The sequence below is a fragment of the Vicia villosa genome, linkage group LG5, assembly GCF_029867415.1.
Source record: "Vicia villosa cultivar HV-30 ecotype Madison, WI linkage group LG5, Vvil1.0, whole genome shotgun sequence".
Taxonomy (NCBI): domain Eukaryota; kingdom Viridiplantae; phylum Streptophyta; class Magnoliopsida; order Fabales; family Fabaceae; genus Vicia; species Vicia villosa.
In genome coordinates this window covers 140070777-140085208 of record NC_081184.1, presented here as the reverse complement: position 1 = coordinate 140085208, position 14432 = coordinate 140070777, and the positions used below count along the sequence as shown (strand labels likewise).

Genomic DNA, 14432 nt, shown 5'->3' with positions numbered 1-14432 from the left:
AATACGTGATAATGATTGGTTCAGTGGATATCCTTTTTTCTATTATATATTTATAGCAAAATTAATTTTTTGATACATATTTTTAATGGGTTAAATATATTTGTAGTCCTCTTAAATATCTTATATTTTACTTTTAGTACTTCAAAATATTTCTTTCAAAGAATGGTTCTCATAAAATTTTCATCCACACTTTTGATCCCTCTTGTAACTTAACGACAAAATTAGCCAGGATTTTAATGATTGTTTTCTAATAAAACGATTTTAGTGACTGTTTTATCAAAAGGAATCAAAAGTGTGAATGTAAATTTTAAAAAGAATCATTATTTAAAAGAATTATTTTGAAAGACTAAAAGTAAGAGGATTACAAATATATTTAACACTTTTTAATATAATTCCTATAAGATGTAAAAGATAACTTGACCACAAGACCGACTTTATCTTTAATAAAATCTCTTATCATTGAAATGTTCATGGTTTGTATAATCACGATCAAGATTACAATCTGACAAGAAGAATAAAAATAAAAATTAGAATTTTGTAAATTAGTCTTATTAAGTTTTTCTAAATTTTTTCTTTAAAATATATTTTTTTATATTAAATATATCAAATAAAAAATTCAAAGAGATTTTTTTTAAAAAAAAAATCAACTAAAAATCAACTTCTTGTAAATACAAATACACGAGGGTGATTGGTTAATACTTAATAGTGTCAGTAGATATTCTATTATTTGATTTCAATAGGAGCGATATAAAAAATGAGTAATGTTGAATTTTTAAATTTAGAGTATGCTTCTTGAATTTCAAAAAAAAAAATATTAAGAATATAAAAAGGTTATTATCCTAGAATTTAGAGTAATGTTGGTTAATTGAAAACATAATTAAGAAAAGAGAAAGGTTATTATCCTAGAAAACATTAAATTTAAGGAGATAGATAGATAGAGTTCTAATAGACCTACTAGGGGTGCAAATAGAAACCCCAACAAAATCAAAATCCAATAAAAACTAACACCATCATCAACGAGAGTGCGTGAAACGGAATTCTGTACTCGGTTTCTCATCGTCATCATCGATTTTCTTCTTTCTCCTCCTTACTATTCACCACTTTTCCACTCCAGAGACAACACTTTTTCTGATCCTTTTTTCTATTTTCCGAGATCGAGAGATAGCGCAACATGTTGGAGAAGATCGGGTTGCCCCCAAAGCCCTCGCTTCGAGGAAATAATTGGGTCGTGGATGCGTCTAATTGCCAGGGATGTTCCGCTCAATTCACCTTCATCAATCGCAAGGTTAATCCCGTTATCATCATTCATTATTCGATTACAGTTTCTTCAAGTTATGTATCATGATGATCCGGTTATTCACCTTTTTTGGTGGTGGAGGAAAGGGATACTGTTAAATGTTTCAACTTTTTTCAATTAAAGAGAAAAACTCATGATCTAAATTAAGCTTTCACTAATCTTTTCATGCAATAATGAATATTTGTTGCTTATATTTTCCCAGTAAAAAAGGTTTTGTATACTAATGATTCAACATTTCATATGATCTGGTTGTGCTGGTTGGTTTTCTTAATATTATTAGTTAATTTTAGTGTTCATAAGAGAAACGATGAATTAGATTGATGCTAATTCATTCCCAGCTTAGATGCTACTTTTATTGTAGTTGCATTAGCAAGAGTAATTTCGTGCTGTCAAGACTACAGTCAAATAGTTTATAAATTTTCTTTGCTCTATCAAGCTAAATGCACATACAGTCAAATATTTACCAGTTTTAATTGTTTTTATCAATCTTTAAGCTTCAAGGAATCTTTGGTTAAATTAAATGAAATCAGACTAGTCAATAGCGGCGCTATCCCGCTATACTAGAGCGGAGGCCGACTGCCATGGGAAGAGCCTTTGCGGTGCAGAACACTATAGGGTAAATAACAGGATAGCAAAGCAGAGCAATTCCAGGCCTGGGGCGGTTTCTGACCTGCTATTCTTTTTCCCTATAAGAATTACCCCTTTCTTCAGAGTTAAGGGTAATTTTGGATTTTTCAATCAAATTTGAGTTCAGACTCAACCTTAACCTTTTTTGCACTACAAGAGTCATGTGTGCTTTGTTTATGAGTATTTTATGTGTTGAGCTATTTGTTTAATCTTACATTAAATATATGTTTATAATTACTATATGTAATTTGTCCAAAAATTATCAAATATAGCGGTCATCCCGCTATCCCACTTTTGGGGTCGGCCGCTCCGTGCCGCTAACCGGGAATGGCTATTCTGAATGAAATATGTTTCTTAATTTTCCGAGTTTTTATGAAAAAGGAAATACTTTGTACTGAAAGGTGATCTTACATGTTTGCTTGTTATAATCTGGTTGAACTCAAACTGAATCTTTTGTCCAAATTAAATTTTGGAAAATTTATTATTATTTTTCAGCACCACTGTAGAAGGTGCGGGGGCCTGTTTTGTGGAAGTTGTACCCAACAAAGAATGAATTTACGTGGACAGGGTGATTCGCCTGTACGAATATGTGAACCTTGTAAGAAGCTTGAAGAGGCAGCACGGTTTGAGCTGAGACAGGGACGCAGGGCTGGGAGAGGTATGTATTCTCCTATTTTTGTTGAATTCACGACTTTCAGTTTTCGACCCGTGCTTGTTTGTGTTAGAGTATCACTCCTTCATTTTGCTTTCTTTGTTACTAAACAGTTCCTTTCTTTTGAATATTCACTCCAATTTCTCCAGGAAGCTTGAAATCAGCACCTAGAGAAGAAGATGAAATTCTGAACCAGATTCTTGGTCAAAATGAGGAGCCCCTCTCATTAGGGATACGGTCAACCAGTGACAAAGGTCGTAGTGGCCAAAGATCAGTTGGTGTTACATCTTCCTCAAGTACTAAAGGATTTTCCATTCATGACGATGAAGATATACAAAAGATTATATCAAATGAAAGGACTAATAGTTTGGGTATTGATGTTGAATCCACCACTCCTGATGAGTTACGCCAGCAAGCTTTAGCAGAAAAAAGCAGGTATAAAATTCTAAAAGGAGATGGGAAGTCTGATGAAGCCTTGAGAGCTTTTAAGAGAGGAAAGGAGCTTGAGAGGCAGGCAGATGCTTTGGAAATTCAGCTAAGGAAGGCGGCTCGGAAGAAGGTGCTGCCTTCTGAAAACGTGTCTGATATGCATATCAAAGATATTCCTGTAGAGTCTGGCAGGAAAATAAAGTCACTTCCTAAGAATGATAAGGATAAGGATGATCTTACTTCAGAACTTAGAGAACTGGGATGGTCTGAATTGGATCTACACAAGGAAGATAAAAAATCAGCAAATTTGAGCTTGGAGGGTGAACTCTCATCATTAATTGGAGAAACCTTTGCAAAAACAGGTGAAGAAAAGGGCAGCAGGATCGACAAGTCTGAGGTTGTTGCCATGAAAAGGAAGGCTCTAACGCTGAAGCGTGAAGGTAAGCTTGCAGAAGCTAAAGAGGAATTGAAAAGAGCTAAAATTTTAGAAAAGCAACTGGAAGAGCAAGAACTCCTTGGTGATGCTGAAGATTCTGATGATGAGCTGTCAGCATTAATTCGTGGCATGGATGATGATAAAGAATTTTCAAATCTGCATGGTCGTGAGCATGATTTTGATTTTGATAATCTCTTGGGCATTTCTGATAATCTTGATGGTAATTTAGAAGTGACCGATGAGGATTTGATGGACCCTGAGTTGGCTGGTGCTCTGGAATCACTAGGTTGGACTGAACCTGAAAATACATCTTCCAAATCTCAAACCTTTGACAAAGAAGCATTGCTTAGTGAAATTCAGTCATTGAAAAGAGAGGCTGTTAATCAAAAGCGAGCTGGTAACACTGAAGAAGCAATGGCGTTATTGAAAAAGTCAAAGTTATTGGAAAGGGATCTTAACAACATTGGGTCTGATGACGATAATACCATGTTAAAAAAATTCACTCCTGTTAGGAAAAGTGAGAGTTCTGAAGTTACCGGTAATGAGAAAAATAATAATGCCACTTCCACGGTGGCACCCAAAAGCCGGTTGATGATTCAGAGAGAGCTTTTGAATTCGAAAAAGAAGGTTCTCACATTGAAAAGGGAAGGGAAAATGAATGAAGCAGAAGAAGAAATGCGCAAGGGTGCAGCTCTTGAGCATCAACTGCTGGAGATGGATAATGCTCCAAGTCATAAATCAACATTGATGAATACTGATAATATCTTGCATGCAGCAAGTAGAAATCCGCCAGTTGAGGAAGGAAGTGAAGATGATGTTACAGATAAAGACATGTCTGATCCAACATATCTTTCACTCCTTACAGACTTGGGTTGGAATGATGACAATGATAAACCTTCTAATTCTTCGAACAAGCCTTTGAAGAAATATGATGATAATTTTATTCCAATCGATAATACTTCTCAAAGTAAGCATTCTACAGATATCCCCTTTGAAGCACCAAGAAGAAGTAAGGTTGAACTTCAGAGGGAACTTTTGAGCTTAAAAAGAAAGGCCCTTGCTCTAAGGCGGGAAGGAAAAACTGAAGATGCTGAAGAAGTTCTTAAAATGGCCAAAACATTAGAAGCAAAGATAGAAGAGATGGATGCTCTGAAGAATAAAGTGCAGGTTGAGGCTCCTATGAAGAAAGAACTCTTTAATTCTCCAGTTGACACGGCAGTTGATGAAGAAAGGGATGTGGTTGTTTCAGAAGAGGATATGCACGACCCAACCTTGAATTCAATGCTTACTAATCTAGGGTGGAAAGATGATGGATTTGAGCCCGTGACCATAAAAGAAGAACCAGTTAAGGATGCTACTAGCACTGTTACGACTAAAAGGAACAAAGGAGAGATTCAAAAAGAACTCTTAGTGTTGAAAAGGAAGGCACTTGCTTTGAGGCGCAAAGGGGAAATAGAAGAGGCAGATGACATTTTAAGGATGGCCAAGAATCTGGAAGCCCAAATGGAAGACTTTGAGAGCCAAAACAAGGACTCGTTACTGAATACTTCCCTGGATAAAAAATCTGTTCCGTCTGAATCGTCTGATTTCCAGGAAAGACATGGAAGTTGGGGAGTTGCTGCTGAAGTCGGTAACAATTCAGCCTCATCCATGGCTGGTTCACTTAAGAATGGTGTTGAATCAGATAACTTTAGTCCTGCAACCTTTCATTTTGCAGATGATAAGCATCCAATATCTTCTGAGGTGGGTGCTTCAGGTGAAAATCTCGCAAAAAAGATGAAAGTGGAAAAAATCAATGGTCATAGGTCCTCAAGTGGTCATTCTGTGCATATGCCAGATTTACTTACTGGTGATGGTTGCAGCAGTTCTGAAATGTTGTCTCAAAATCAAAAAGAAGAATATAAAGCTGGCTCAGCTAGTTTGTCTCAAGCTGGTTCTAATATTCATTTGGACTCCTCAGCAAATCTCAGCCAAGACCAATCAAACACAAGCCAGTCGAATGCTGTTCCAGATTATGCTTCTCAAGATGACCCTTCCTTGCGTCAAGAAATTTTGGCTCATAAAAGGAAAGCACTTGCTTTGAAAAGAGAAGGGAAACTAACAGAAGCCAGGGACGAACTCCGACAGGCCAAGCTGTTAGAGAAGAGGTTGGAGGATGGAAGCGTACAGCCAAACACCGCATCCACCAGCAATGTTTCCAATGCATCAAATACTGTGCAAAAGAAACAAGATTCACCAAGTGCTGCTGCCCCAAGTGCTGCTGCCGCAAGTGTTGCTGCACCAAGTACTACTGCAAAGCCTTTGACTAGTCGGGACCGTTTCAAGTTGCAGCAGGAGTCTCTGGCACACAAACGTCAAGCCCTAAAGCTACGGAGAGATGGCCGAACAGAGGAAGCCGAAGCCGAGTTTGAACGCGCAAAGGCAATTGAAACACAGTTGGAGGAGTTGGCTGCTCATGATGCCAATAAGTCTGATGCAGTAGATGATGTGACCGTTGAGGATTTTCTTGATCCTCAACTCTTATCTGCTCTGAAATCTGTTGGACTTGAAGGTCTAAATGTTGCATCGAAAAAAAGCCCAGAAAAACAAGAGACTGTGAAATCTGTTGCCAAAATTGAAAACTCTAACCAAGAGAAAATTCAGCTAGAAGAAAGAATCAAAGAAGAAAAGCTGAAAGCAGTTAGTTTGAAACGATCAGGAAAACAAGCTGAAGCTTTAGATGCTCTTCGACGTTCCAAAATGTATGAAAAGAAGCTGAATTCATTAACAGCTGGGTGATGATGAAATCAATATTCCTACTTCGAGGTGCAAAATCCCCCTTTTTTCAAGCTGGTAGTTTTTTCTTCCTTTTATTAGCTTAGTTTGTGGATATTGATTGAAGGAGGACTAGAAGGTGCCATATTATGTTCATAAATATTGATGAATTTACACACACACGAGACCTTTCATAAGTTATTTTCAGATGAAAATTGAAAATGTTGTTTCTAAACGTGAATAGAATGAATGTTGTATGTATTGTTGCAACTTGTTAGTAGATTATCACAAAACACCCTTCTACGCCAAAAAGTTTTGCAACATTTTTCTTTTCAGCAGTTATAAAAGAAAAGTGGTGGAAAAAATTTAATAATTATTGTTGAATTTAACCACATCTTTTTAGTTTCCATGGCATCATTAGTTTTGTACATTTATTATTTTGTAATAATAATTTATGTGAGTCAAGCTTGTGGAGTTCCATAAAAGTGTGATTGTGCATTCAGCACAACAAGAACTCCTTGCAGCCACTGCAATTGTAAACTTGTTAGTGGATTATGGCATAAAACTAAGAAACAGATATAATTGAACCAAAAAAAAGAACGGTTATAGTTTTTTTTTTTTTTTTTTGAAAAAATTCACTTTTGTAAACAAAATAATTATTCCAAAAAAGTTTTCTTCAATTTGTTACAACTTTTCAAACAAATGAAAAATTGAAAAAAAATTCTAATTTATAATCCGCTTTTAACGAGAAGTTGTTTTGTGTAAGTTACTTGATTTTTTTATAATTCATTTTTTAAAAATGATTTTCTTTATGAATCATAGCCTTTAAATTAAATCTAATCTAATAATTAATATTTTTATTTAATTATAATTAGCCATTTTATTTAATTAACCATTCTATTAAATCTAATTTAAGAGTAAACTAGAAAAAACTTACTCTTAAAGTAAGTTGAATTCCGCTACTAAAATTATTATTTTTATATAATTTATAACAAATGAGTCCTAAAACATAAACAGTTAAGAGAAGATGATGAACACAAAATTTATGTGGTTCAAGGAGATTATTATTTTTATGGAGATAACAAATAGTTTGTAACATTCATAGATTATTTTAGTCGAAAATTGTGGACTTAATCAAGAGTAAAAGCGAAGTGATCGAGGTATTTTCCAAGTTTAAATATGTGGTTGAAAGACAAAATGGTTAAAAGCTCAAGATTCTGAGGACTGATGGTGGTGGAGAGTATGTGTCAGAAGACTTCAATTTATTATATGAAAAGAAGAAATTGTGCATGAGGTGATGCCACTCTACACTCCACAACAGAATGGAACTACAGAAAGGAAGAATCGAACCATCATGAACATGGTAAGAAGTTTGTTCAAAGACAAACATTTACCTAAGAAATTTTAGGGTGAAGCTGTGTCGATTGTAACATACGTTTTGAACAAATGTCTGACGAAGAAGCTAAAATACCAGAAGAATGTTGGTCTGGTGTCAAGCCTAGCTTAAGTCATATGAAGGTATTTAGATCTATAACACATATACATGTTCCCGATCATTTAAGAAGAAAACTTGATGACAAGTCTAGTCAAATGATTCTAATAGGATATCATTCGACTGGTGGATACAAATTGTTCGACCCAGTGAACAAGCTAGTAGTGATCAACAAGGACATGATCATAGACGAGCTTAAGGAATGAGATTGGACTAAAAAATAAAAAAGAAGGATTCAGTAAGAATCTTATGTGAAGAACTAGCAACTGAAGTCGAAAGAGAAGAAGTTCAACAAGAAGAAGTCCGAGGTGATGCAGGTCCAAGCAAACCTCAAAGAACTATACACATGCCTACAAGGTTGCAAGAATGTGTGATTACATCAGATGATGCAGTCGATAATTAAGGTGAGCTTGTACACTATGTTTTCTATGCAGATGTCGAGTCAATGCAATTGAGGCATTAAAGGATTCAAAGTGGGTAAGAAGACACTTGGTCACTTGTTGAATTTTCTCAAGGTAAGAAGACAATTAATGTGAAGTGGGTATACAAGGTGAAAGAATCCCAAAGGAGAAGTAACTCGACGCAAGGAAAAAGTTGTGGCGAAAGGATTTCTTCAAAAAGAAAGAATCGACTTCGATGAAGTTTTTGCACTTGTTGCTAGGATCAAAATAATCAGGTTGATTATTGGTCTAGCAAACACGAACAATTGGCACATATGTCAGATAGATGTAAAGTGTGAATTCCTGAATCTCCCATTAGGCGAAGAATTCTATGTTACACAACTTGTTGGGTTTGTGAAACATGGCGAAAAGAGAAAGGTGTACGAGCTGCATAAAGTCTTGTATGGACTTAAGCAAGCTCCAAGAGCTTGGAATAAGAAGATTGACAATTTCTTAAGGGAGTAGAAATTTGTGAAGTGAACAACTGATCATGGAGTATATGTAAGAAAAAGTACGGGTGAATTGCTTATACTATGTCTCTATGTTGATGACTTGTTGATAACAGGTAGCTCCAAGAAAGAGATCGAAGACTTCAAAGGTAATATTAGCATAGAATTCAAAATGTTAGATTTAGGCGACATTTCATACTTCCTTGGTATAAAATTCTACAAGAGTAGTAGAGACTTGATGATGCATCAAAGAAGATATGCAAGTGAAATACTCAAGAGATTTAAGATGTAAGAATGCAACTCAACTTCGACACCTACTGAACCAAGACTGCAATTGTCGAAAGACTCAGACGAATATGATGTCGACCAAACCCAATACAGAAGAATTATTGGTTCATTAAGATACCTTTGTCACACAAGGCCTGGCATAACATACATTATGGATGTGGTGAGTAGATTCATGCAGAAGTCAAAGGTATCACACCTAGCAACAACTACGAGGATACTAAGGTATTTGAAAGGAACTGTCGACTATGGCATTCTATTTCATGCAACTGATGAAGGAAAAATTGCAAGTTAGTGGGTTACATTGACTCAAGTTGGTGTAGTGATGCTGAGGATTGAAAACCCATAGCAGGTTATGTGTTTATGTTAGGTGAAACATCAATTGCTTGGAGTTCAAGAAAAGAGCCAGTAGTAACACTATCATCGTGTGAAGTAGAGTATATAGTTGTTTCTTTCTGTGCATGTCGAGCAAGATGGATGGCGAACTCGATCGAAGTGATTATAGGGAATGATCATGGAACAATTACCATGAAGATCAAAAGCATGTCAGCTATTAATATGGCGAAGAACCCGATAGCACATGGTTGAAGCAAACACACCAAAATGAGGTTCAACTATCTTCGAGAGCAGGTAGCAAAAGCGAAGCTGAACGTGGAACACTGCAAAATTGAGAATCAGATTACAAACATCATGACAGAGGATGTGCATGTCGAAGTATTTAAGAAGTTAAGAGCTATGATGAATCTAGATAACTTATACACAATGAATTAGATGGTGTGTTGTGATTTTAATCCCTTGTGTCGAAGCATCATGTTGCTTGACAGAAATAAGAGTGCGTCAAAATAGTCTAATGTGTGTCGAGTTATATTAGGTGTTGAAGTGTCGAAGCAGGTTGCTTGACACATGATTTTGACTTAGACCAAAATATGTGAGATTTTGTAGTTTTGGACTTTGTCTTAGGGAGAAAGAAACCTAAATTTTTTAATAGAGAGAGTAACCCTTATTTTGTATAACATTGAACAATTGTAATTTGCAAAGAATAATTGCAGCTTATAAACAGAGAGAAATTCTACAGAAAATATTCTTCTTCCTCCTTACTAGAATTGTAAAATGCTCTGCATTATGATTGAATATCTTTTTGTGTGTAAACTTCACACCTTACAATATAACAGTTACTAGTATTATATACTAAGCATAGCAAGTAGCTATAATGTAACAAACTTTTAACCACATAACCAACTATTTTAACTGCATAATCTATATGGAACATAATAGTACAAGTATAATGGAATATATAGAATGCATAGTTCTAATACCCCCCACAAGATCAATGTGGTGGAAGTAAAACTACTTTGAGTTTATTCCTCAAATCTTGGAATGCAGTAGTTGAAAGGGGCTTGGTCATGATGTCTGTAAGTTGAGCAGAGGCAGGTACATGCTGAATCTTGAGTTTGTTGACAGTAACTCTTTCTCTGACAAAGTACATATCGAGTTCAATATGCTTTGTTCTTGCATGGAGAATCAGACTGTGAGACAGGAGTACAAGACTTAAGTTATCACAGAGAAGTGTAGGAGAGAAGTACTTCACTTTAAGTTCTTCCAGCAATGATTCCAGCCATAGAACTTCTGTAGTAGTATGAGCTATGGACCTATATTCAGCCTTAACACTTGACCTAGCAACAAGGGTCTGTTTCTTTGAACTCCAGGAAATCAGATTTGGACCTATGAAAACGCATATACCAAAACTTGATCTCCTAGCATCTGGATCATTAGCCCAGTCAGAATCACTATAAGCTCTTAGAGAAAGTGCCTGATTGGGATGAGCAGGAGAAAGAAGTAAACCAAGAGTGGATGTGCCACTAAAATACCTGAGAATTCTCTTAACCATGCTCCAATAGCTATCCAAGGTATTTGCCATAAACTGACATGCCTTATTGACACAATAAGCTATGTCTGTTCTTGTAAGTGTGATGTATTGAAGAGCCCCTACCACACATCTGTAGAACAATGAATCTTCTATAACATCACTACCAAATTTTCTTGGCTTGCGTTGACTGAGCATGGGGGAAGGGACTCCTTTTGAAGTTTCCATATTGACTCTAGCCAAGAGATATCTGATTTACTTTGTTTGAGTGAGTATAAGAGACCCATTCCTTTGATATTTGACTTCCAGACCCATAAAGTATTCAAGTTTCCCTAACTTTTTAAGAGAAAATTGATGATGAAGTTGGTTGAGCAGTTTATGAATGAGATGAGATGAAGAACCTGTCACAAGTATATTATCTACATATACAAGCACATATAATACAACACCTTGATGGTTGTAGGTGAAAAGAGAATGATCACACCTGCTTGCTACAAAACCAAATCTAAAGAGTATTTGATGTAACTTTTCATACCAGGACCTTGGGGCTTGCTTTAGGCCATAGGTAACGCTATTTAGTTTGCAAACCAGAGTTGTATTTGATGTCTCAAATCCTGGTGGTTGTTTCATATAGATTTCCAATTGTAAGCTACCATTGAGGAAGACATTGTTGATGTCTATTTGTTGAACATCCCACTTGTAGGTCAAGGCTAAGGTAAGGATGACTTTGATGGTGGTTGGCTTTACTACAGGGAAGAAGGTTTTATGGAAGTCAAACTCATATTGTTGGTTGAAGCCTTTGCCACAAGTCTAGTCTTGTGCTTATTCAGGGTACCATATGTGTTTTCTTTCAATTTGAAAACCCATTTACAGCCTATGGCTTTTCTGTGTGAAGGTAGAGTGGTAAGTGTCCAAGTATTTTTGGCTATAAGGGAGTCATACTCTTGTTGCATAGCTTCAAACTATTTAGGTTGAGCTAAGGCTTGTTTGAGATTTGTTTGTTTACAATGAGCCCAAAATGTTTTGGGTTTGAGGTGCCCTGTTTTTCCTCTAGTGAGCATAACATGTTGATTTGGAACCAAGGGAGGTGCAGTAGGCTCATTGGTTTGATAGGGAGGGCTTTGAATGTTTTCATTTCCTGGTTCTGTAGGTTGTAAGGAGACACTTTGTGCCTCTTTAGGGACATACTGCTGGTCATTAGTGGGACTGGCAGGTATTTCAAGATTCAAAGAAGGAGAGTTGGTAAAAGACTGAGTTGGACTGTTTTCAGAGATGTGGACAGGTCCATTATGGTGAAGTGTAGTCTGAACAGGACTGCTGATATTCAATACTATATTGTCACTATTAGTAGGTAGAGTTGGCAGAATTATAGAGAAAGGGATAAACTTGGGGGGGAGATGAACCAAACAATGTTGTGATTTTGAACAAGGTCTGATAGGAAAAGACCCTTTCATTGAAAAACACATCTTTTGAGATGTAGATTCTGCCCTCACCACTTAGACATTTATAACCTTTGTGTTGTGGAGAAACTCCTAGATACACACACTCTGCACTCCTAAGTTGGAGTTTATTTTTGTTGTAGGGTCTTAGATGAGGGAAGCTAGAGCAGCCAAAAGTCCTTAATTTGGAGTAATCAGGAATTTGCTTGTAGAGAGCATGATATGGAGAGGTGAAGTTAGTGAAGACTGGTGTTGGGAGTCTGTTAATGAGATAAACAGCTGTAGAAAAACCATGATCCCAATATTCCATAGGGACGTTAGCATGAGCCTGGAGAGTTAATCCCATTTCCACTATGGTTCTATGTTTTCTCTCTACAGTGCCATTCTGGTGAGAGGTGTGAGGACAAGTCAGTCTGTGATTAATGCCAAGATCAATGAGAAATTTTATGAAGGGCATGTACTCACCACCAAAATCAGATTGGATAGCTTTGATTTTGGTTTGAAATTGTGTGTTAACAAATGTGAGGAATTGTTTAAAGATTCCTAGGGCCTCAGGCTTATGTTTTAAAAAAATACACCCAAGTATACTTGGTGTAAACATCTACAAAGGGTATATAATAATAAAATCCTTGACTAGAAGGATTAGGGGAAGGTCCCCAAAGATCTGTATGAATGAGCTCAAAAGGACTAGAGTAAATAGTTGATGTTAAAGGATCATAAATTCTGTGAGATTTACCTAAGCAACAAGAATTGCAAAATTCAATATCATTTTTATTGCTTAAAGAAAGATTACACAGTTTGAGCATAGACTTTACTGCTACTGCATTAGCATGACCTAGCCTATTATGCCATAAGGAAAATTTATTAAATGAGGAAACTGAAGGATTTGTAACCTGTTCAGAACTCAACACATTGGCATAATTTGTAGCAGGTTGCAAAGTGGACTCCAAGGATAAATTGGGAAAACAATAGAGGCCATTAGCATCAAGGGATCCTTCTAGGAGCACCTCCTTGGATGCCTGAGATTTTACAAAACAATTATTAGCATGAAACTCAAAAAAGACTTTATTATCTTTGGCAAATTTGGAAACAAAAAGTAAATTACGAGTGATGCTAGGGACATGTAAGATCTCAGATAGAGATAATAAGGGATATGAGGCAGCCTTAGATTTAATATGTGCTATCCCAACAAATTCAATATTTAAGGCCTGACCATTACCAACCAGAACTTTATTAGAGCGAGTGTATGATTGTGAGTGCTAATTGTAAGATTTATGAGAAGTAATGTGATGGGAAGCACCCGAGTCAGCAAACCAGGCATGTGCTTCAAGATTGGTTGGAATGGAGTAGTTGTCTTGATGAGCCACTAGAGCTGAGGCATGAGTGGAGCTTGTAGCTTTGTCCTTCTGATCATTAGTAGCAGAGGTGGATTGCTGAGTAGTCTTTGGTGGCACAAGTGCAAAATTCTCATCATACCTATGCCAACAATCTATCACTGAATGACCATATTTGCCACACAACTGGCAGGTAGGTCGATTCCCAGGAGTGAAAGTGCCACGAGCTCTGCCACAACCATATCCCATGGAGTAGTTACCTCTGCCTCTTGCTTGTTGAAAGCCACCTCTGGTGGACTTGGTATTAGAGTCTTCAGTATGAGCAAGATTAGCTGTAGATGTTGTAAGATCAAGTTCTTGGTGATACTTATCCAATTGAGCTTCCTGAATATAAAGAAGCGCTTTAATGTCATGGATGGATGAGAGTTCACCTTTTCCATTAGTCATCATGACAAATGGATTGTATTCCTCTAGTAAGCCTGGCAGAATCGCATCAATTTGATCTCTATCTTAAATAGGATCTCCAATTGCAAGAAACGCATAAGCAATAGCTCGAATACGAAGCACATACTCAAAAATCGATCAGTTTCCTTTCTTTGTTGTTTTTAATGCAACCCTGAGTTGATAAACCCTAGCTTTCATCACAACATTGAAGTGTTTATGGATTTGATCCAAAATATGATAGGAGTGTTTGCAAGAAAGAACCCTAGGAAGCACCGATTCCGAAATAGTGGAAAGAAGCCAAGAGAAAAGAGCTTAATCTTGAACGATCCAGGTTTCATATTCTTCAGAAACCTTGTTAGCAATGCGATCATCATCGAATTTGAATATTAGAGGGACTTGTGGATTTGCCACGAATTTGTGAAGTTTGTGGGAGAGGATGATACCTTCTACCTGTTGATTCCATAGGAGAAAGTTGTTCTCCTGAAGCTTG

At 36.6% G+C, this 14432-nt stretch overlaps 1 protein-coding gene across 1 annotated transcript; it reads left to right on the top strand.

Annotated features, from left to right (window-relative positions):
* Positions 1 to 962: 962 nt before the first annotated feature.
* Positions 963 to 6507, top strand: LOC131602772 (uncharacterized). Its single transcript, XM_058874957.1, has 3 exons — positions 963 to 1285; positions 2420 to 2582; positions 2726 to 6507. The coding sequence occupies exons 1-3, from the start codon at positions 1172 to 1174 to the stop codon at positions 6217 to 6219; spliced, it is 3771 nt and encodes a 1256-aa protein (XP_058730940.1). The 5' UTR covers positions 963 to 1171; the 3' UTR covers positions 6220 to 6507.
* Positions 6508 to 14432: the final 7925 nt, after the last annotated feature.